The following is a 24,017-nucleotide window of genomic DNA, read 5'->3' on the forward strand; positions in this document are numbered from 1 at the left end:
ATATTAACTAATTTTTCTTTTATTTAAAGATATTGCCATAATTCTGGATCAGTATGCAAAGGGATCTTGTAACAATAAACAAATTGTTAGCATCTACAGTATGTCATGAGAGGCATGGAGTAAAGTGCCTAGGAAAAGATCTTTATAGCTATGAATGAGCTGGTTGTATGTGTGAATCACAATAGTAATGCAAAAGTTGTGGGTAGGGTGATGAGGTGACAAGCTCAGTTTTAAAGATGGTCCTTGGAGGACAAGGGCAGGTGGAAAGATGTTGCGTAAAGTGAAGGTGAGTAGACAACCATATGACTGGTAGAGGAAATTATTGGAATATAACATGATGCTGTCTGGGAACCAGAAAAGAGATGTGATAACATTCAAGAGAGTCTTCATGAATGTGGGTTTTAGCTCGTGTTATAATGCGTGTAGGAAACCATTGTGTCTGGGCTTTTGTACATGATTAAAATATCCTTATTTACATGGTTGTGTATTTTCAGCAGAGGGAAGGTGAATAGATGTAAATTTACATGGGAAAGTGAAGACAAGTGTCAATGAGAATGTGTGAAAATTCATAGCAATTTGCATTAATACACTTACATGTAGACTAGCCCTCTGTTCAACATACTGTCGATGGACTGGAATTTGTGGATATACAGTTTTCCATTTCTGCTGTTTTGTTTCCAATCTTCCTTTGCAGTTTCTTTGTACTTTCATCCTATAGAATTCTGGGAAATGTACTTTGTTGTGGCATCAGAGCTTTCTGATAGAGAAGGCTAAATATTTCACAAAACCACAAATCCCAGAATTCTATAACATTGACCCATGGCAGTTAAAGCAGTGTCAAACTGCATTATTTGAGCAGTGCAGATGCAGCCTGAGATGGAGTGCCCAGGAAAACTGAAGCGTTCTGCAACTGGTTTTTGTATAATCCCATTCATAATATCTAGTTCATGTCCTTTTAGCCTCTTCATTCTGGTCAACTGTGTTTTGACTTTGTGTTGTTGGTGCATAGGCTCTCAACTGACTGTATACTAATGAAAGTTCTAGTGTAGCAGTATTCATATTGTTGACTAGTAGATGTTTAATTTATTTTTGTTGCTTAGCAATGAATTGCTTAAGATGTTTTAATGTGGGTGTTTGCATGTCGATATAAGTATTATGATTCAGTGCATAGTACTTACAAACATTGTTTCAGTTGTTTAGGACTGTACGGTGAACAATGATTTCTTCTGTGAAACGAAAAGGAGAACAGGGAGTCCAAAGACCAAATATGAGGAGAAAAAAAGCTCGCATGGAATGCTCTGCTATTCATGAGATGAAGCCTGTTTGAATTAACAGCAAAATAAAAAAAAGTTCATTTTAGCATATATCCCTCTTTTCAATGGAGTACAAAATCCAGATAAAGTATTCCAATGTCATATAAATGATATACAGTCACCCCTCCTAACGCACGGATCTGGGATTCAGGACCTTGAATATTCATGGAGGGGTGACCTCTGTTGTTTTCAGTGGGGTGTGCCCCCGCGGCACATGCCCTGTGCATGCATGCAAGCTCACGCCCTATTCAAGCCTATAGGGTTTGGAGATGTGCAAGCCTCTGTTTTCTTGGGGGTGGGGGTCCGGAACAGATGCCCCGCAAAAACAGAGGGCCAACTGTAGTACAAAGAAACTTACCAGTTAGCTCCTTATATGTATGAACTGTGCTTACAGTTTTCTTTGTCACGCTTTTTTATACCTAAGACTTTCAGTTTTTATAGGTTGGATCTGTTTACTTATTTCATTTCTAGACTTGTGGAACTTCAGATGATAAATTCACATGAGCTTTGAGCAGTGGTGTTTGGTTGTGGTCAAGTATGAATAAATGCATTCTTTGGCCTGAAATAAACGTCTGGCATTTATGTTATGTATAATATTATATGGGTCACTGAAAAAGCTATGCAGTCTATGTGTTTGTTTTCTAATTCCTTTAAACCTGATGAAGTTAGATGGGATGTAAAATAAATTTCATCAAATTCAAAACCTTATTGATGTTATTTTTAAAGTTTTTTTTTTAAAAAAGAAGCAATGGTTAGTTAGGTAAAGACAATATATCTTATATAGGCTCTTAACCACATTCTATCTGAAATGTTGAAACTATCTCTCATTTCACATAGTGAAAGCTTAAATATCTGGTGTTGACTGACAATCATAAGAAAGAGAGTAGGAAAAATATGGGCACTCCTCATTTTTAAAACAGAGCTGAAGCAAATTCTATTCTGCCTTAGTCAGGCCTCACCTGGAATACTGTGTCCAGTTCTGGGCACCACAATTCAAAAATGATGTTGACAAATTGGAGTGTGTCCAAAGGAGGGCAGCCAAAATGGTGAAGGGTCTGGAAACCATGCCTTTATGAGGAAATACTTAGGGAGCTGGGTATGTTTAGCCTGGAGAAGAGACAGTTAAGGGTGATATGATAGCCTTGTTTAAGTATTTGAAGGGGTGTCACATTGAGAAGGGAGCAAGCTTGTTTTCCGCTGCTCCAGAGACTAGAACACAGAACAATGGATGCAAACTACAGGGAAAGAGGCAGTATTAGCAGGGAGGATAATGAATAAATGGTAAACCATTCCCCAGTTGGTTGGAGGGAGGCTGGGAGCTCCCCTTGGTGCCCTCATGGATACACTTTGTCCACCACCACAAAGGGTCTTAAGAGTACACACCTGTCCAAGTTCCATCTGACATGTCTGAGGACAATTGAGTGAATAAGGTTATGGTCATCATAAACTTTGCAATAGTGATTGTCATGGTAGAGCTTCTGTAAGGAAGCATAAGAAAGTTCATACTGATCTGATTTTGACAAATGCTATCCAATGCTTTTATTCTAGCACAGACGTACTGATTTCGTTAACTTCTGATTTACTGTGATTTTATTATCCTGTTTTTATACGGGGTTGATTAGATTGGCTTGAGCTTTCAAGGAAGAAATGTCATACACTCGGTTCATACTGATTGCATTAAAAAATAATAATTTTCGGACGTACCTTCTGTGTTGCCATATACCAGAATGCACATAATCTGTGAATGACTTTAAGAACAAGTTCTTTTTCTTCCTCTTTTTCTTCTTCTCATCCCTCCCCCCTTCACAGGCTCAGTGAGACTTAGAGGTGGCAAAAATGAGTTTGAAGGCACAGTTGAAGTTTATCTCAATGGAATATGGGGAGTTATCTGCAGTGGTCTTTGGGATGATACAGATGCATCAGTGATATGTCGCCAACTTGAACTAGGGTAAATTTAGCTGTCAATCTGCATGGATTATAAATGGTATACTCAACAGTTTTTCATAGCAAAGTTGTGCAATGGTGAATTGTCTATAATAGTGATGTTACAATGGCTTCAAATGAGAATTTAACTAATATTCTAGATGCCGTGAGAAAATATTTTACACTATCTACATTACAATTTAGAATACTTTGCATCCATCAATGTCTGCTTTAGCTGAAGAGAGAGTGAATGTTTTTGTTGCCTCAGAAATTGTTTTTTAAAATAACAAGAGAACCAGATGCCAAGGAAGGTAATGGAAACTTTGAGGTAGGATGAACTCAACAACACTATCCAGGAAGCATGTTAAGACTTTTCCAGGGAGGTTGTTTAACTGGGATAGGCCAACACTTGCCCAGCCCCAACCCAGATCCAGTCTTTCCATATTCTGCAAGATGTAACTATTACACTCTGATGACAAAATCATGTCCTTGGGTAGTTTTCCACTGGTTCAAGAGGATTTTAGCAAAACCTTTGCTTCAAACAATGTGAGAAACTGTCTACCAGATGAAGCTGTGACCAAAAACTGGCACTGTAAGTGAGCTGGTGTTTATTGCAAATGTAGTTTGAATAAATGCTATGCAGAAAGTTTTAGAATTGTGGTGTAATTATCTGAGAGAACATCCATTCTTAGCATGGCTGGCATTGTCTTCCTCTGCTCCTCTTCAACACTACGCACAACTGAGATTATAGCTGCTGTTTGTCACATGTAGTATGCTTGATGTGAAAGTTTTAGAATAGGAGCATGTGCAACACAAGTATCTCTATAGTACATTTAGGCTAGGGTTAATTGGCCGGTAAAAGGATGTCAGCTTGCATGAGTGCAGGTTTGAGGAAGAAGGATCAAAGAATGGGGAGACCCAGAAATAACTAATGTAGGAGGTGCAGCAGATGGGCATGAAAGAATGGCCCAAGTATGCTCTGGCTGGAAGTGGGTCAGAACCCCACTGTCCACATGGTCCGCTCCCAAGGCGGGCCATGGATGCAGGTATCCTAGCCCTGGCAGTCTTTTCTTCATGGAGATAGCTTACAGTGTGAGAATCAGGAAGACCTGTTTTGAAACTAACTCACTCATACAAAAACTATTATCACAGATACATGTGGCCCTCCCTGCAATATTCTATCATTTCACAAAAATTGAGACCAGGAGCAAGATATTAAAACATGGTTATGAATAATTAAAATAGGATTTGTATTAATAAAGGACCTGTGTTTTCCTGACACTGCGGTAAATCCAGACATACTTAGCCAAGACCACTTGAAAAGAGCCTTAAATTCTCTATGCTCCTGTTAATATCATGAGAAAGTTATCCACACTGAATATTAGAGCCTGGGCATGTCCCACAGAGCAAGGGTAACTTGATTGCCCTTTGATTTGAAGCTCCCAATCTTTATGTTAAATCAATTCTTACTGGTTCATTTAGAATATCTACACAGTGACGTTAACTAGAGATTATTCCATTCTTTAAGACTGGTCAGTTTGATCTGACTCTGGGCTGTTTTATAATGTATAATATTAATCTGCACACTCCAAACCAATTTATACAAATATGTGGATTAGATGAGATCAAAGTTCTGCCCATCTGGAGGTTGCAATTTTGCTTAGGGCTTTTAGCTGTGTGTTACGTGCAATGTCTTTTTCTGGTTTTCATATAAATTTTTCATATTTACTTTCAGATTTCTGAAGATATAAGCCATATAGAATATCAGCAAGTTTGCTTTTAACTGTCTAAATATTAGGATGATTTTAAAATGAATGATTACTGCAATTTCCTTATGAAAGTAGAAGATATATGTTGGTTCTGGAATCTGGTTATGAATGTTGTTGTTTTTACTCATGATTGCAGTTTTCTACATGTTTTCTACTCATGTAGCTTAGTCCATTCATTCCCAGTCTTCAGTCCTCCAGATGCTTTGGATTTCAATTCTGAGAACAACCAATCAGCTGATTGTCAGAGTTTTTGGGAGCTGAAGTCCAAAATATCTGAAGGGCAAAGAAGTGTGGTTTAGTCTGCTACTTTTGCTCAAGTGTGAAAATCGGAAACAATGTACGGTACACAGAAGACAACCTGTATAAGTCCATTCTGTTTGAACCTTGCCACCTACAAACCTGGAATTTCTATACTAATAGTTTCTCAAGTGTATTTCCATTGTACTGCAACTCCATCTGCCCAAGTTAGCATGGTCAATTGATGGAGTTTCAATTGCTAGAGCTTATCTATGGCTTGTAGAATGTCTACAGAATGGATGGTCTACATGGCCATTGCACCCATGCTTACAGTGCACTAACAGTATTTTAAAATGTGAATGCCATGGCAAACTACTTTTTAAACACCTTTGCTTTAAGCTATTGGTCCATTGCAGTGGAAGCTGATGATTGGTAAAGTCATTAAAGAAGTAGTTTGTAATGCTATTCACACCTCTGTTATCTTTATGCATGGGGGTGGTGATGGTTCTAAAAGTACCTTGGGACTTCACTAGTACAGTGCAGATAGGGGAATATTAAAAATGGCTTGGTTCCACTAAGTTAATTTTCGAAGAGATAATGCTGTTACTTTGTTTCAGTATAAAAAAGAAGACGGAGTTTTGTGGTACATTAGAAAGTAACAGGTTTATTTCAGCATAAGTTCTTGTAGATATCTTCTTGCATCTTAAAAAGGGTATAGTCCATGAAAGCTTGTATTAAAATGAATCAATTAATTTCAAAGATGTCATAAGACTGCCTTTACCTTCCCTTTGTGTATTATGCTTATGTGTTTCTGTTGCATACTGTACTTCTAGCAATTTCATGTTCTCCTACCTTATTTATTTATTTAATTTATATTCCACCTTTCTCCTCCAGGATGGTGTACAATGTTTTAAAAGCACAGTACAGTGCACTTTTGTGGTTTGGAACAGAGCAGCCTCAGTGGAAGCTAGGATTTGTAATTGGAACAATATAATGGAAAGCCGGTATTGTTATCTTGATTAACTAGCTAACCCTCGGTTTTTATTTTTCTTCCCATAGAGAGAGAGGCACAGCAAAGCACACCCCATTTACTGGACTGGGCCTTATCCCTGTTTACTGGAGTGATGTACATTGCCATGGTGATGAAGAAAACATCCTGCTCTGTGAAAAAAGTATTTGGCAGGATGGAACGTGTCCTCAAAATATGGCAGCTGCTGTCACATGTAGCTTTTCCCATGGTAAAATACAAATATGGATATAGAATTTTGTTTTGCATAATATATACAACATAGCTGTTATTGTAGGACCTAGAGTAGCAAACATTAAATAACTTTGTTGAGCACTCTTTGTTGTAAAGCACTCTCTCAACACCCATATTCTGATCATAACAGAGCTAGGTTTAAAGATGTGGATCTTCTACAGACTTGTTCAGTTCAGTCACTTGAAACATGTGAACTTTCTCCAAAAGAGAGGTTTGATAACACTGTATAAGATTCAAGCAAGGGGGCTTTCTTTTTAGGAAGTAGAAGAGAAGATTCAAAGATTGCTGTACAGTTTATGATGGTTTTATTTCAAGAGTTTTGTTTCAATATTATTTATAGCAATTTAAGAGAAAGGGGCCCAGCAAAATCACCATGTATTTTTATGTGTGATGCAGTTTCCATTAACGTCTTTCCAGTGTCTCCAAGTATAGACATATCTCAGGGGCTCTCTAGACTGCCCCAAAGGTACGGGCTGGAGGCATTCAGTTTTCCTTTGGATGGAAGCTGCAGCAGCCAAACTGCGTGGCATCCCTCCAGACCAAAAAGAACCCATAAAAACAATTGGCGCACTGATGCATGCATGGAGCCCAGAAGTGTGGACGCAGCACCACGCTTGCGTCATGCACATGCGCCAAGTATGGATGGCGCCACATAAAGATGGCACCGTCCATATGTGATAGGGTTCTGGAGTGTGCAGATGCTGCGTACTTCGGAACCCTAAAATTGGCCCCAGGCTGCTGCAGACTGGCGGTCTGTACTGGGCCTCAGTTAACAAAGAACCTTATTTTTCAAAATCTTTTTACCCAGTCCCCCTTTCCTCTGTCTAGTTAGAAGTGTTTTAGCAGTATGCACACTGTCTGTAGTAAACAATGCAATAAAGCTTGAGCTGAAAAAGAATTGGGTTCTGCTCTAATTGATCCTATCATTGCTGTGTGTGCCTGCTTACAGTTGGCAAAATAAAGAGCAGCTACCTCAAAAATCCCTTATTGATCAGCAAAATGGAAAGAAAAAGAAAAGTAGACTAGCCTGCCTCACTACCTTCCTCTAGCATGTTAAAAGAAAAAGAAAAACATAGGTGCTTTACAGAGTACCCAAAAAGGGCGCTCTACCAGTGCCTGTGTTTGCTGTGCGAAGGAGCCGTAGTGGACAAACTGCACGGCTCCCCCGTGCAGCAAAAAGAACCCGCAAAAAGCAGGTTCTTGTGGTGCAGTTGTGATGCCACAAGGCACCAATGGCACACTTGCAGCATCACAACCACACCGCGACATGCGGACGCTAAACGTCCGTCACATCAAAATGTGTATAGGGCGCCGCCAATTTGACATCTCCAGTATGTACTAGGGGTGAGGCCTGATTGGACGCTGCGTCCTCAGCCAACACATATATTTGCCTAGGCCAAAAATACTTTCTGGTGTGGCAGTTCATCACCTTGCGAAAAAGTGCATTCTGTACTCTAAATACCCCTCCCCTGGAGCATTGTAGGTGAATTTAATGATTTATGGGGCCTATTTAAAACATGTTATTCCTTTGACTTTGCTGATTTCCTAGAGTGTACAGTACTTTCATGCTTAATTTCAACAAAAAACATTGCATCTCCTTAAAGTCTAATAAATGTACTATAGCATGAGATTTTGTGGACTATAGCCCACTTCCGATAAAATGTGGTCTAGTCCATAAAAGGCTATGTTGCATTAAGCTGGGGCAACAAGGCTCTTTGTTGATTTTGCTGCAACAGGCCAATATGCTTAATTATGCCTATTTATATTTCTATATAGGAAGAAACATAAAAGATACAGAAATTTTGAGGCTCTGTTTTATTTTAGTTTTTGTTTAGCCTTGCTATGAAGGGCATTGTTAGCATATTAGTCTATAATATATTTATATACATTTCCTGGCTGGGGAGGCACAAAAGCTGCATTTCAGATGAGATGGAAAAGTAACTTTAAAGTATACATCCAGGGATAGCTGTGTTGGACATGCAGCAAAATACAGTAACATCCCAAAACCACATTCTGGTGATACTTTTATTAGGTTAGCCAAGAGGCACATAATACATCATGCAAGATCATCAGGAATGAATGTTAAACGTCATTTTTAAGAGAACAAAATATATGGCAATGGAGAATAACGTCTCTTTCTTGAGATGTTACATTTGTTGGTTAAGATAGTAGTGAAGGGAGGGGTGTTGAACATGAGGCAGCTTGAATCACAAAAACCAAAGAAAGGCAAAGAAAAAATTTGTCCTTGTTGGTAGAACAAGGAGACTTCCTTTGAGATTTAAGTTATATCTGCCCTGTATCAAGCTATAAGCAATACTGTAGGCATAATACAAAGACTCATTGCAATAGTTTTTATTGTTCAAGATTTTGGTTATATTTTACTTATAATATAGTGCTAGTTTGTATTGCGATGAATGCCAATTCCTAGGAATTTGAAAAAAAATTGTCTGAGAGGAAAAATATTGTCTATTGTGAATTTTGTGCAGTTACTTGTGTTTTAGTGTTATGAAAGATGGAGGTGAGTAGGGAAACTGTTCTCCGTTCTTTTCATACCAAGCATAATATCCACAATGGAATAAACCATACCTTAATACGTACACTTAAAAAAAAAACACTAAAACTTCCCAGACACGTTATATATTTCTTGCAGGGAAGCTGAGGTAACTCTTTGATCATTCTGGTTGCCGTTTTTCATACCTTTTCCAGCTCTATGATAGTAGTTTGTTTTTTTTAAAAGGTCTGGATTCCAGATGGGGATGCACATTTCTGATCCTACTGCTCTCTGACTTCATATTATCAGGCTTCATTTCCCCATGATCACCTCCACCCACAGAACTATTAGCTATGGTGGAAATCCCATGCTGGTACAGTGTGCCCTTGGTATCCACTGTGGTTTCATTCCAAGACCCTCCATGGATATAAAAATCTGTGGATGCTTAAGTCCTGTTAAATATGATGGCATAGTAAAATGGTGTCCCTTATATAAAATGACAAAATCAAGGTTTGCTTTTTGGAATTTATATATTTCTTAAATATTTTCAAGACGTGGATGGTTAAATCTATGGATAAGGAATCTGTAGATATAGAGGGATTACTATAATTTCAGGTAATATCCATGAACATAGCTCTAGGAGGAACTCAGTACTAGGCCTCATTCAGTTTTTACTATTGTTGGCAACAGTGTCTTGTACTGTTATTCAGTAATAAGGGGAAAGCTTGACTAAAGGTATTTCCTCTTTATCTCCCAATCAAATTTATTACATACTGAAGACTTGTTTTCCTTTTCTGAAGTGCACTCTGAAGATTAAGGGTGGTTAACAGTCAAGTTCAAAAGTAGTCTGCATGCAGCATGAACCAAGATCTGCACATGCATGCGTAGGAAACTATGTATACATACATAACATTAAAAATAATAATAATTGTAAGCCGCTCTGAAAGCCTTTGTGGCTGAAGGGTGGGGTATAAATACTCTAAATAAATAAAAAAAATAAACAAAAAGTCTTCCTCCAACAGCCCAGCACATGGAGATTGGGAGGCTTAAACTTTCTGTCTCATTGAATTCATTTCACCCTTCCTTCCCCTGGCACTGATCAGGTATAGATGCAATTTAACTGGGGAAGCAGATGTGCATTTCTGTCCATTCCAAACAACTCACACCTGTTGGGTAGGTAACTGTTCTGCGGGAAATGGTGTATATTATGGATTGCTGTACTCATGTGCCATCTATCCAGAAAAATCATAGCTGCAGCAGCAACATAGGGAGAGTGAAATCCTAAAATGGAGTCAGTGGCAACAGGATTGATATATGTGGCAGGCTTTACAGTAGGGCTTCAGAGGCCATGAGCTACCTTTATGTACTGTGAGTATATTGTCACCTTACAGTATGGCTAATCAGAAATGTATCTACAAAACACAATTATAGCACTATGATACTTCTTTAAGTGTCTTGGCTTTACCTTTTAGAATCCAGAGAACTGTTCTTTTCTGAAGTACTAAGAATTCTCTGTTAGGAACTTCTATGATTATAGCACAGGGGAGCGGTGTAGTGCTTAGTAGCAGAGAATCCTAAGTATCTCATAAAACCATCCAAGAATTCCATAGAATGGACCAATAGCAATTAAAGTGGTATAAAGTGTAATAATTATGCAGTGTGGATATACCTCTGAAATGGACCATTGATATTTGGAAACTAAGAACTGTTCACGATCCATTGAGTAGTTCACTGATGTTACTATTAACTAGGAATTAAAACTTAATTTCTCTTACTGTGCATTTCTTTTCAGCCTCTGATTTTATCCCAATCCGGCTATTGGATGGGAGCAGCACTCATGAAGGAAGAGTAGAAGTGTACCATGCTGGTCAGTGGGGAACCATCTGTGATGACCAGTGGGATGATGCTGATGCGGAGGTAGTCTGCAGGCAGCTTGGCCTTGGGTTAGTGTTTTTTCCAGATGTATTTTCTCTCTCTTTCTCTGAATATGAAGTTTATCGCACCGGGTTCTCGGCCCGGCCCAGCAGGAAATGGAAATGAGTGGGGGACGGATTTTACTGCACACCCCCGTCCCTCACTCGTTCCGTTCCCCCTCTCTTCCCTGCCCCTTCCGTTCCAGAGGGGACGCTTTTTGAGAACTGTTCAGAACAGTTCTCAAAAATTTCCCCCTCTGGAACGGATTAAGAACGGAAGAGAGGGGGAACGGAACGAATGAGGGACGGATGCGTGCGGTAAAATCCGTCCCCCACTCGTTCCGCACTCGGCCCTGCTCCTTCCGTTCCGTTCTCAGAACGAGTGGAAGGAACGCAGTGCGATAAAGTTCTTTATGTATGTGTGTGCAACTTAAAAAGGGGAAAAGAACATGCTCTCCTTCTCTTTCCAAGATAGTTATAATGTGATATGGTATAATCTCCATTTTCAAGGAGAGAAAACCTCAACAATGCAGTTAATGTCACATTATATTCTGAATTGTGTAGGACCATTGAGTTGTCCACTTGAACACATTTATGGACACATAGAGACACATTAATGCCATTCAGATCTACTTTACCCTTGCTTTATTTCATTAATACATTTTTGAGCTTCCTTTCAGTTCCATAATCTTCCCAAGAAGATTTACATTCCAAAACAAGTACTTACAGTATCAATATAAAACAGTAAAATATAAACTATATTGTGATATTAAACAGGCTTCACATTGGCTTTAGGCCCTATTTGGGCACAGGCCAGGATATCTCTTGTAAGGCCCCTTTTTTTAGATGAGTTACCAGAGGTTTTGTCAGCTAAGGATCTACAGTGAGGTTCTCGGAGAGATTTGCCCTGTCACCTGACTCCAGGCCAACATGACTAATTAAATCTAGCTTGCAGAGACTTGCTAGCACAGTCTGTGGAAGGTAATAGTTTCTGGCTCACTGTAACAGAGAGCAGTAAGATCTTTATGATGAAACACCATCATTTAAATTATCAGATATTGGTAATTATAGGTTAGCCATTCCAACTTGCTTGTGTGTGCCTGTATAAGTAATTGTGCCTTGAGGTCATTGCCAACTCATGATGGCCCTAAGGTGACCCTATCATGGGTTTACTTGGCAAGATTTGTTCAGAGGATTTTGCATTTGCCTTCCTCTGAAGCTGAAAGAGTGTGATCTACCCAAGTTCATTCAGCAGGTTTCCATGCCAGAGCAGGAATTCAAACCCTGGTTTCCCAGAATCTTAGCCTAACATACAAACCACTATACTATAGAGTCTCATCATAGTATAGTGGTTGGAGATGTGTTAGCCTAGAACGCTAGGAGACCAGGGTTTAAATTCCTGCTTGGGACCCTTGCCCCTCTTCAACTAGCTTTCAGGATGGTTTATAAATACAAGCTGAAATATGAAAACCAATATAAATATAAGAAATTTCAACATGCTAAAATAATACAGTAAAGAGCCTGGTAGAGTACAGACATCTTTACTCAAATGATTGGCAAGACTGGAGCCAGGGAGGTTTTCTGGGGAGAGCATTCCACAATGTGTTCTTGTTCTGGTTTTTGCATGTCTTGGTTCATACAGTATGGGCAAGTGGAAGAAAGCTGCCAATGAAGAAAGGATTTGTAGAGAAACAAGCATTCTTTCTAGTATCTACATTCTAGACACCAGCACTTTGATTTTTTGCTCAGAAACATATGACTGTCCAGGAACCTAATTTCAAGGGGGAAAATGCTTCCATTGTCTAGCCCCATTAACAGCCTAGTGCAAGGGTGAGCAAATGGTCTCTCTGAAGCTGCACATGGGACCTGGTCTTGTTTTTTTTTTGCTGCCTTTGTACCTTCTAGATTTCCCTCATAACTTTTTTTTGGAAGATAAAAAGGTGATCTGAGCGCCCTTTCACAATCCTGCTGCTTCAAATGCAACTGCCTCCTAATATGGGGTAACCTTAGGAGTGCATTTCAGTGCTGTGCAAAGAGTATTGTTGGGGGCATGAGAGAAGCTTCCATATATATCTGCAAGCACTACTGTGAACTTCCAGCACACTTCTGATCCCACATGAAATCTACATCTTAAATTAGTACTCCATAGTTTCTTGGCAATTTGCAATTTTGAACACATAGCATATATACTGAGATGATATTTGCCTTAACGTAATACTTGCAGATTTTATTTGGGTTTGAGAGCTTGACTAGCTTGCATCTGTTCCCTGTGTTTAGTAAATGATAGCTGTCATCAAACAGTCCCCAGCCGGATGTTTTTATTTGAGCCTACAGACTTGTGATCTCAGAAAGAACAGCAAGCTTCCCTAGCAAGTAGCACATTATCCCTAGCCTGGAATTTACCAAGAGAAGAAAGTAATAGGTCTAATGTCTGAGCTGTGGGTTGGATGAGGTAAAGGAAGAGGAGGTTGAGCTATGTTGTTAATCCAGCTAGATATCTTCCCCAAATGGTAAAATAAAGCCTCTTGGCTTTAATCTTCCTATTCCTGCACAGTTTTCATTACTGTGGCATAAAACCCACCAGGATTAGTTTTGCAGGCTACTTATCTAGTTAAATAATTTCTATGCAAATGAATAAATAAATAAAATTCATTACATTACAATCAGCCCTCTATATCCACAGATTTTTTTTATCCACTGATTCAAGCATCCATGGCTTGAAAATATTTTTAATATGTATACATTCCATGTTACAGGACCCACTGTATTTGTATTTCTAGCTGCTTTACATTACATATCCTACCTCTGTAGAGCATTAAGAATCCTGAGGCTGGATGCAGAGAATCCAAAGATAATCTAACCTTTCTTGATAACACATGCCTTCCATCTATCCCAGTTGGATTAGTATATACTATGTTGGGCTGTCTTTGGAAACTTTTAGTAAACTGCAATGGACCCAGACTGCTCTCGCTAGATTGCTGACGGACTAGTTGTAGGGAACATATAGCTCCTCTGTTGAAACAGCTTCACCAGCTACTGGTTCATTTCTGTTCACAATTCAAAATACTGGTTATGACCTGCTGATATAATTTGATACGAGCCTGCCTCATATGAGGAGGGCTTTCTCTGGGTCCCACCACATCACAGGAACAGTTGGGGAGGATATGGAACCTTTTTGGTAGTTGCCCATTTAAATGTTATGTTAAATGCATCTATGTAAAATGCATAGGTGCATTTTTAACATCTTGAATAGTTAAATTAAAGAATAGTCTCCTTAGGCTGTATCTAGATTTAGGCACACACACCTGTCATGCTGAAGAGAGATTTCTCTGGTGCTTCCTCTAAACTGAAGGGCCAGTACAGAGAGGCCAAAATAAAACTGCTTCCGGTCACTTTGGAGGTATGTTGTTTAAATGACACACACATCTTAAGAGTCCAGAAGCTGTGCCAAAGTTGTACTCCAGTCCTTAGGACTGGACCATGGCTTTGGCTCAGCTTCTGGCCTCTTAGGAAGCATAGTTGAGGGTAAAACTTAGGAGCATATAGCAAAGGATCTAAAGGATGAAGCAAAGCAAAACAATGAACTTTTAAAAATTCCAGCAGACATAGCTCTTTGTGCTTACTCTTAAGGCTCTATGGATGAGAGAGTAGAGGGGATCAGAACTTCCAGGACAGATTACTGTATACCAGTGGTCCCCAAACTGCCCTCTAAGAAATCCTGGACTTCATCTCCCAGAAGCCTCAGCCATGTTGGCCAGTAGTCGGGGATTCTGGGATCTGAAGTCCAAAATTCCTTAAACCACTGGATTATACTCTTCCCTTTCACCAGGAGCTGATTCCTACTTTTAAGTAAGAGTTAAGATACAGTACTTACATTGACCCATGGACAAGTCGACTCAAGTTTTTTGGGAACCTTTTGACCTACATTTCTAGACTTATACATGAGTATATATAGTAGGTTGTATTTCAGGAGAATCATCAAATCAGACAGAAACTTTCCATGAACTGAACTCCACTTATGAATGGTGCTTTCCCCCAATTTGGAGGACCATCTCTTTTTGCCTTCTGCACTTTTCAGGCTTCTCCTAACCCTGTTTAGCATTTTGGGGGATCTGCTTCGGCTGCCATGGGGATGAGGAGGAGACAGGGAATCCTGCAGCCTGATTCCCCAAACCCAGTGCTCCAAAGGTGCACCCAAAATTCAAAAGCAGGCTGATGGTAAAAAAAAAAAAAAGGTTTTGTAGCCAGTCATATGTGGTTGGTGGTGTGCTGTGCTTAGCTTGGTGAGTTAAAAACTGTAAACTGGACACAGGGTTGGTTCGTTGTAGGGAAAAAAGAGATCAGCATTCTGTTAGAGAAACTGAAACATATTTACTTTACATCATTAGAAGGGAAAAGAGATATCTGTTTAATTTTCTAGGCCAGAGAACCTCTAGTGAAAATGGCATTTGATACATATACACCTAAATTTATAGGCTGGCCCTAAATACTGTATGGTTGTTACATTTGCATGAGCACTGTACTTATGTGCTATGCAATGAATTCTGGCTTGACTTCCTGTGCAATCTTTGCTTAATGAGAAGCAGCCACTGCAGTTAACAGGGGGCTGTTATTTTGATGCTTGTGAAGCAGCTTGCTGCCATTTCTATACCTCACCTTACTCTGGAGGTTGCTCACATGAGGAGGAGGGTGTGAACAGCAGGGGAACAGAGCCCTATCAATTGCAACAGCTGCTGCTTGGTAAGTGCAAACTGGGAAACTAGGGATTACGTAGAGATCGAGCATACCAAACAGTCATGAGTGTGTGGCTCCAGGTTATGCATTTATAACTGCCATACAGGATTCTGGTCATTATTCTCAAACAGTTCAGTGTTTCCCCTATGTCTATTAATTTGTTCTGGTAACTTGCCAAGAGGCATTATACATTTTATTATTTCTTTCCTGTTACAATGGGAAATACAGTATGTTATTTCTCGCTCAGTTTTCTAATTTATCTCTGTTTTCCCTATTCCCATTCCTTTGTAATCTAGTACTAACTCTTCTAGCTGCCAACAATTGTCAGTTTATAAGATCCACTACTCTTTATTATTTGAACCTGCTTTAGGCTGTGGGTGAAGGAGACAGCCAGATGTCTTATAAACAAATTGAAAAACCACAACATATTTTTATGAGTCATGCAGGACATTAAGACAGAACTGTTTGGAAAAGTAATTTTAAAATGGGCCATGATGTACACATTTTTATTCAATTTATTACTGGATATTTGACTTGTAGATGCCATAAATAGGAGTTTGGTCTTTTGTATACAAAATAGGTTTTGTTTAAATTATGCTTCCCCACTATGTATACACACAGCCATGCTTTGCCTGATTTTTTCCCTTTGTATCTTTCTCTATATTATTCTTTGTATCTATTCTATTTTTTCTTCATTTGTTTTTAAAATATAAAAATAATTCAGTAATTTTTGTCTCCTAGCAAGTGAATTAACTGTATGGAACAACAGAGATGGGTCAAATCTTTTAAAAGTACAAATACATACGAATTTCTTGATAAAAATGTAGATACTTAATGGTCAATACCTATGCTGTTGAGAGTTCTTCTTCAAAGAAACGTGTGTAAGAAGCTGCACAGCTCTTTGGTCAATATACTTTGGACTGTAGCATTTGTACCAAGCAATAAATAGAGACTGTTTTCTGACAGATTGCCATTAGTGATTGTCTTTTTATTGTGTTTGGACAGGGGAGTTGCTAAGGCATGGAGCCAGGCTTATTTTGGAGAAGGCTCGGGTCCGGTACTACTAGATGAAGTGCGTTGTACGGGAAATGAACTGTCAATAGAACAATGCCCAAAGAGTTCCTGGCAAGAACACAACTGTGGCCACAAAGAAGATGCAGGAGTTTCCTGCACACCTCTAGCAGGTAGACAACAAAGAATTAGATGTCTGAAATGTTGTCAGCATATTATGAAAACCAGTTGCTGTTCTCTCTCTCTCTCTCTCTCTCTCTCTCTCTCTCTAGTATTGCAGCAGACATTGGGAAAAACCTTCTGGTGTGTGGGAGGAATGCCATCCATACGCATGCTACCTGTGCACAGAAAGGCTTCACATACTTTCAAAATTAGACTCTACTTTTTATAGACACTTCAATGTAGAACAACATATATAATGTGTACATAACTTGAGAAAGACATTCTTCTATTATGGCTCAGTTTCCCTTATGCTGTTTTCTTCAGAACAGTGTAAAATATATACATAATTATTTCATAACATTGACTGCAAACCTTTGCATTTATGGAAACCTAAAACAGAGGTAAAAGATAGGAAGACTGTGGCCTGCTTATGCATGGCTTTTTAAAATCTGAATGCCAATTGGTCCTTAATATGTACACACTAAAGTGCATGTTTGTACTTTTACATTTTTTTGCCAGATATACGAAGAGCTGGGACTGGCTGGGTTTTCTGCTGAATATATAATCACAGATTATATACACATTGTTACCATGTGATGTGTGCTGTGGCTTGTAGCAGCGTGTGGGATGGGTGGAGTCATGATAGGAAAAGCACAAGCAAAACTAATAAATGGATCTCTATATTGAACCATATTACAGAATTCCAGCTGTCTCATAAAGGACAGAGGCTCTTCAACACAGAAAAGACACCATGATGTTCTCCCTAAGACCCATATACCATATATTGTACTCATCCTAAAAGGTTTCACCAGCACAGACAGTATTGTGTTCTTGTGATGATTTTGCTATGATATTTTACTTCCTGGAAAGTAAAATTACTTACTGTATAGGGGATTAGGCCCTATACTGTGAACTGCAGGGAATGCTTAACATCTTGGGAAGCAGAGTGTCCAGACAAAAAAGTACTGTTAAATCAGTCTGCAAAAGGCTGTCATTTTTATTTGCTGCTGCTTTTTGTAGTCCATTCAGCTTCAGTGTGTGAGTTTATGGTGGTGCGGGGAGAGAGGGTGCTCACTTGCATGGGAATTTATAGAGTTGTGGAAAGAAAGGGATGGGTTAAGCCAATGAAATGAGTTGCTGCAGATAGAGTAACTTCCTATCTTTTGTTCTCCATGTATTTTTATCCAGTGTACAAGTCCAGTACACTGGAATGTGTCTTTTATATTTTTATTATCAGTGCTAGGATAAGACTCCATTCAAAAGTTAACAAGCAAGTGCAGCATGATTTTGATAACTCTCATTCATTTCTATATGCTTCAGACTTGTTACATTACAGGGCTGTGATATTGTATAAGAGCAATGATAGGAAATGCTAGAGGCATTAGGATTTCTGTTTTCCTTCCATCCTCTTTTTGAAACATTTCAATAACTCATTTAGCCTTGTAATTGTTCCACTGCAGCAAATTTTATAGTGCTATTTCTTTTCTCTGGTGGTTGTCTATTAAGCAGGGCTGATTCTTCTTTTTAATACCACAGATGGTGCAATCAGACTCTCAGGCGGGAAAGGCAACCATGAGGGACGGCTGGAAGTGCTTTACAATGGACAGTGGGGCACAATTTGCGATGATGGGTGGACTGAATTGAACACACAAGTGGTTTGTCGGCAGCTGGGCTTTAAGTAAGGTCAATTTATGTGAAGCTGGCTGCTAATCACTCTGCAGAGCAATGCTGATAATTAGCCACAAAATTCTTCCTTATATTATGCAAAATTTCACAGGTGCCTGTTTTGTTTCTTTGCTTCATAGTTAAACCCCATTCAGTTTCATATGTTGTCCTTTGGAAAGCATGTTTTAAGTACTGCAAAAGTGAAGGGAAGAAAACTAAACTCAGAGTGGAAGGCATAATCTATTTTTTTCATTGTTTTCAAAGATGGAAATATAAATGGTAGTCTACTTTCTTAAATATCTCTTCAATGGGAAGTGAATACACTGTATTAATTGAATCATTACTTTGCTAGCAGTCTCATGTTCAGCAATCTGTATATCTGATAACAGTTCTTGTGGAACATACGTCTAAATCAGCCTTCTAGAATCTGGTACTCTCCAAGTATGTTGGACTACATTTTCAGTGATCACCAGACCACTGTGGAGTTGTAGTCCATCTGGACTGTTCCAGGCTGGCAATGGTTGGTCTAAATTTTCTTGTTATCAATGATTCATCTAAATTTCACATTAACAGGCAGGTAGTGAGGTGAAAAATGAGAAATGAGATAATTGGGGCTGCTGCACAGGTGCAGACCTGGACCCTTTACAGATGACCACTTTGCCAAGTTTAAGCAATCTGGACGGGATTGTAGGATCATAAATTTCTTCCTGCAACCCAGCCCTTTTCTCTGCTATATCTTCCAGAATTTTAGATACAGAGTTAAGAAAGCACCAAGGCTGATCTTTATCATGGTTGACTTAACATTTAACTGTAGTTAAACTGAGTAGGAAAGAATGTCAAACTCCATGAGAAAGGAATGAGATGAGAAAAAGTGCACATTATTAAGCAACTGAAAACATATTTGTAGTATATTTGAGGATATTGTTAGAGGATGAAATACAGGTTTCTGCATATAATATTAGACCAAGATCCTGCATATAATGTTAGACCTATGTAGCTATAATATAATTCCCCGGGCAACCCATCAAAACCTTTGGAGCATAGCAGCTCCCACAAGACAGCGATTTCTGTGTTTGGGGTACAGAAAGAGCAGCAGAAATGTCTCCAGCTATTTTCCTGTAATTTGAGGCAGTGTAACAGGCATCCTCATGGGAGTCTTTGGTTGGTAACAGTGGATGACATCATTGCTGTGCATCCAGCTAAAGAAAAATAGCTGAATGTGTCTTTGCTGTTCACCCAGAGATGAAAACGGCCATCTTGAGGGGCTTTTTTTGGTCATTGTGCAGCTGGTACAGCTTTCTGACCTTTGCATCAACCAACAAAGTGAGTTACATTGGCATATGTTGAGTACTACCCATAGTTTACTGCAATACATTCATATTTTTAATAACACTTTGTTATTAACTGTTCAGGACATGGGGAATGTTTTCCCCAAGATAAAATAGATTTTAATTAAAGTTAAATGTGGCACTATTGTGGAATGCTTTGGGTATTCTCATTTTCTGTTGCGCAAAATATTGGTGTTGTTGTTGTTTTTTTGTTCAATATTGTGCAATTATGCCTTGTTCATAATTATATCTATTTCACCATATTAATCTGTGATGTCAACAGAAATGGGAAAAACATTTTGGAACACTACCTAGGCGAGAACACTGCACCCATCTGGCTGGATGATGTCAGTTGCTCAGGAAAGGAATCTGCCCTCGTCCAGTGTTCCAAGAAGGAGTGGGGAAAGCATGACTGCAGCCACCAGGAGGATATCAGAATAAGTTGCTATCCAGATAATGAGAGCCTCAGAATTTCATTGGGTAAGTCACTCTTTCTAGAAATAAGCCTGAGTCTCAAGAACCTTAGAATCTGCCACATGGCAAGCCTCTTCTGAAATGAAAGGAATTTTAAAAACAGCCTTGTGAGATGACAGGAAGATGTGGTATTCAAAGGGGAGAAACAATAAAAACTTTGGCTGGGCTTGGTCAGACCTGTGAGTATGTGTCCCTCTCACTGGTAGTAGAAATACAATAAAAACAAATTAAAAAAACATTTGGCAATTTTCCCCATGATACTCAAAATCAAGGTATCTGAGCCAGTCACCCCATCTTGCCTAATGTTATTGTTCAGAACAATAGAATCCTGTCCACATGGACTGTTAAATGTAGATTGTTTTGTATGTTTCTTAGTAGTGAAGTGGAATGTACTCGAGGGATCCTGGCTATCTGACATCAGTGTGCCTACATACAGTATATTAATGCTGCAGACTTCTCCTTAATGGATCAGGAACATATGGCCCTTCAGATGCTGTTAGATTCCAGTCACCATCAGTTCCAGTCCATAGCCTGGGATGATGGGAGCTGAAGTCCAACATCAACTTGAGCAGAGGTGGGGAAACTTTGGCCTTCCAGATGCTTTGAACCAACTTCCAGAAGCTCCAGCTAGTATGTCAAATAGTAAGGGAAAATGGAAATTGTAGTCAAAAGCACTAGAGTGAAACAGGTTCCTCACTCCTGATCTTCAGGGTCCTTGTGATACTCAGAGCAAGATGATTGAAATCACTGGTATTTGTAGGATTGTGCTGCAAAATTTTATAATAGCTTCTAAGAACACACACTAAAAAGCAAGGATGAAATGTCTAACATAATATTTATATAGGAGGAGCATTTACTAGTTGTTTTATTTTTACTGATCTGTTGTATACTAAGGGGGTGATTTCATTGGGCTATTATGTCATACTTTCTCAATAGCAGTGTCTCACAATGCACTGCTAAACGTTTTAGGAAATGTAAGTTTAGTGAGAAATGTATTGATGGTGTTTATGAGCTCATTGTGCAATGATCCACCTTTGGCTGTAAAGGCCCTTGGGAACTGGCAGGCTGCCATAGTTCTCTTGAGGAAGATTAAAGTGTAATTGAGATAGTCCTTGTTTTCAGTTCCTCTTCACTTAGTAAAAGTTTACAAGTGTTGTTGCAAACCTTCAAATAAGGGAGTATCCAAGGCATATGGATTAAGCAGGGAAGTTCAAAACAAAACAACAACTTCAGCACATAAAACTGGAAGAGGCCTGATAACAATACAGTATACATTTCTCCAATCTAGACCAGATTGCAGGTAGTTAGTTGTGTCTTTGAATGCCCAGCTATTGGGAGGGGGTGGTAGTAGGGGCAGAAAATAAAACAAAACAAACTCTGAGCACAGACAGAGCCAGAATTTCAAGTAGAAGATTCTTCTCTAAGTTTCTGCTTGGCATACTAGTTTTGTGCATGAAGAGGAGGGATCAAATATAATGTCCCCATCTGCCACATGACATAGTATTCTCTAGCAAAAAACACTTTGGCTGTAATTCCGTGGAATCTTAGTCATGTGTAAGTTCACATAAATTCAAGAAGACATATTCAGTTCAAGGTTGTGGAAACAGAGTTGTGCATGTGTCACATTGCATATGAAGAAGCACGTGCACATTGGGTTGAGAATTGGGTTGTGCAGCATTGCAATTTGCTGTGAGGCCATGTTGTGTGACTGCTGTGTAAAATTATGAATGTAAAATTGTATCCAATCCCCTCAATGTAAGCTCTCAGCCTTTGTGTGTGAAGCTGTCACTGATCTTATAGCTTGTCTCATCTTATGCTCTCCATTTTCTTAATGTGATTCCAGCAAATGGCTTAGCTGTTCATGGTGGTTTGTAAGCATGTGTTATTGTGAGATGTAAAGATTTTCCATGAAAATTATTTCCCTCTCTTCCTGAGGCTTTTTCACAGACTCTGAAATTATATTTTTCTTACAGGGAAATTAATTTCCCTTTCCCCAAAGGCTCTGTTTGGAGTCACTGGAGAAAGCAGGTGGATTTTCCTTTGGGATACCAGAGAAGAAAATTGCTACACCTTAAAATATAGATATGCTGAATAATAATATTGTCCTACAAGTTATACAAATGAAAAGAGACTGAGTTCCTTGTTGAATCTGTGTCTCAATTGACAGTTTATTTGAAAGTGATGAAAATTAGCCAAGATGGCTACTTCTGCTATGCAGTTAACAGCTGTAACTTATTCCCAGGGCCTCCTATCAGATTGATGGACGGTGAAAATAAGAAAGAGGGCCGAGTGGAGATCTTTATCAATGGGCAGTGGGGAACAATTTGTGATGATGGATGGTCTGATAAGGATGCAGCTGTGGTGTGTCGACAACTTGGCTACAAGTAAGACAAGTTCTTTAGTCATGGTTAAATACGTAAATAAATAATTTAACTTGCTTTGTTATTAGATTTATTTTGAGATGCACTAATTTTACACATGACCAGTCTCTTCTTGCCTTTCTGCAACCCGGCACCCATTCCTCACTCTTTTATAGCTATACATATAAGATACTACCAGTACTTTGTTGTCATGTTCTTCAAGTAAAGTATGACTTATAGCAACCCTATATAGGGTTTCCTTAGCAAGATTTATTTAGAGGAGGTTCGACATTGCCTTACTTTGAGGCTGAGACAGTGTGACTTGTCAAAGGTAAGTTTGTATGGCTGATCATAGATTTGAACTTTAGTCTTCTGAGTTCAACACTGGCATTACTTAGCAGGTTTGAATCAACATAAAAGTCTAATCGTGTTTCCCTTTGTCCTCCCTTTCATTCCATGGAAAGTAACAAGCTTCTGTTTGTATAGAAAATCTCCCTGTGAAACTCTCCATGCAAAGAGAGTCTTTTAAGACTTGTCACTTTCTGGATCAAAAAAGCAATGAAGTCCAGGGGCTAAGCACTTGTATGTTGACTCATACCTGGTAAGTGATAACTGAACAGGAGTGTAGACTGAAACATCCACCCACATACCCACATGCATACATGTGATTCCAATATAATAAAATGTCAAAATAAATAAAATTAACTATAAAAGGTAAAAACTGCACACAACAGGTGATACTCTCTCTTGATGTAGCATTAAGAATCTACCATGAACACTTTCATATGTGTCCAATTTCCTCGAGCCATTTATTATATATTAATTTCATCATAGCATAATATTTATTTATTTATGGTATTTATACCCTGCCCTTCAGCCCTAAAGGCTATCTGAGCGGCTTACAATTATTATTTTTAATTAGACGGTTCCCTGCCCTCAGGCTTACAATCTAAAATAATATGCAATTGTGAGTGTGTTTCATGAGTTCCAATGTTTCTGGTTTGAATTCAAGGTGCAAATGATGACGTTCAAAGCATTAAATACTATAACTTAGGACCTTGATAAAAATTATCCCTAAATATGTCTGCACAAGAGTCAAGGTCTGATGGAGGGCCCTTCTTCTGTGTCCCACTATTAAGGGGCAATATATGTGAGCAGACATGGGATAGGCCAGGACATTCTGTGCTACTTCCCCTTAGACGCCCCATCATGTGAAACCAATGCCAAGTAAAAACATGGCCTTAGGGGCCTAATTCACTTTGTCCAAATCTGCCTATGTACAAGGTTTTAAATTAACTTTTAACTGGAATTAAATTGTTTAAGTGTAATAATAATAATAATAATAATAATAATAATAATAATAATAATAATAATAA

The 24,017-nt window shown here is 38.9% G+C and overlaps 1 protein-coding gene across 1 annotated transcript in view; it reads left to right on the forward strand.

Moving 5' to 3' along the window:
- PRSS12 (serine protease 12) overlaps positions 1 to 24,017 on the forward strand; it is a gene marked incomplete at its 5' end in the record, with an annotated part of 65,551 nt that overhangs the window by 14,265 nt on the left and 27,269 nt on the right. The window contains 7 exons of the mRNA XM_042469694.1: positions 3,123 to 3,261; positions 6,302 to 6,480; positions 10,787 to 10,937; positions 16,647 to 16,825; positions 18,351 to 18,492; positions 20,091 to 20,287; positions 22,524 to 22,665. Coding sequence (XP_042325628.1) covers positions 3,123 to 3,261; positions 6,302 to 6,480; positions 10,787 to 10,937; positions 16,647 to 16,825; positions 18,351 to 18,492; positions 20,091 to 20,287; positions 22,524 to 22,665 — 1,129 coding nt within the window. The remainder of the gene's footprint in view (positions 1 to 3,122; positions 3,262 to 6,301; positions 6,481 to 10,786; positions 10,938 to 16,646; positions 16,826 to 18,350; positions 18,493 to 20,090; positions 20,288 to 22,523; positions 22,666 to 24,017) is intronic.

Source organism: Sceloporus undulatus, chromosome 5 (assembly GCF_019175285.1).
Source record: "Sceloporus undulatus isolate JIND9_A2432 ecotype Alabama chromosome 5, SceUnd_v1.1, whole genome shotgun sequence".
NCBI lineage: Eukaryota > Metazoa > Chordata > Lepidosauria > Squamata > Phrynosomatidae > Sceloporus > Sceloporus undulatus.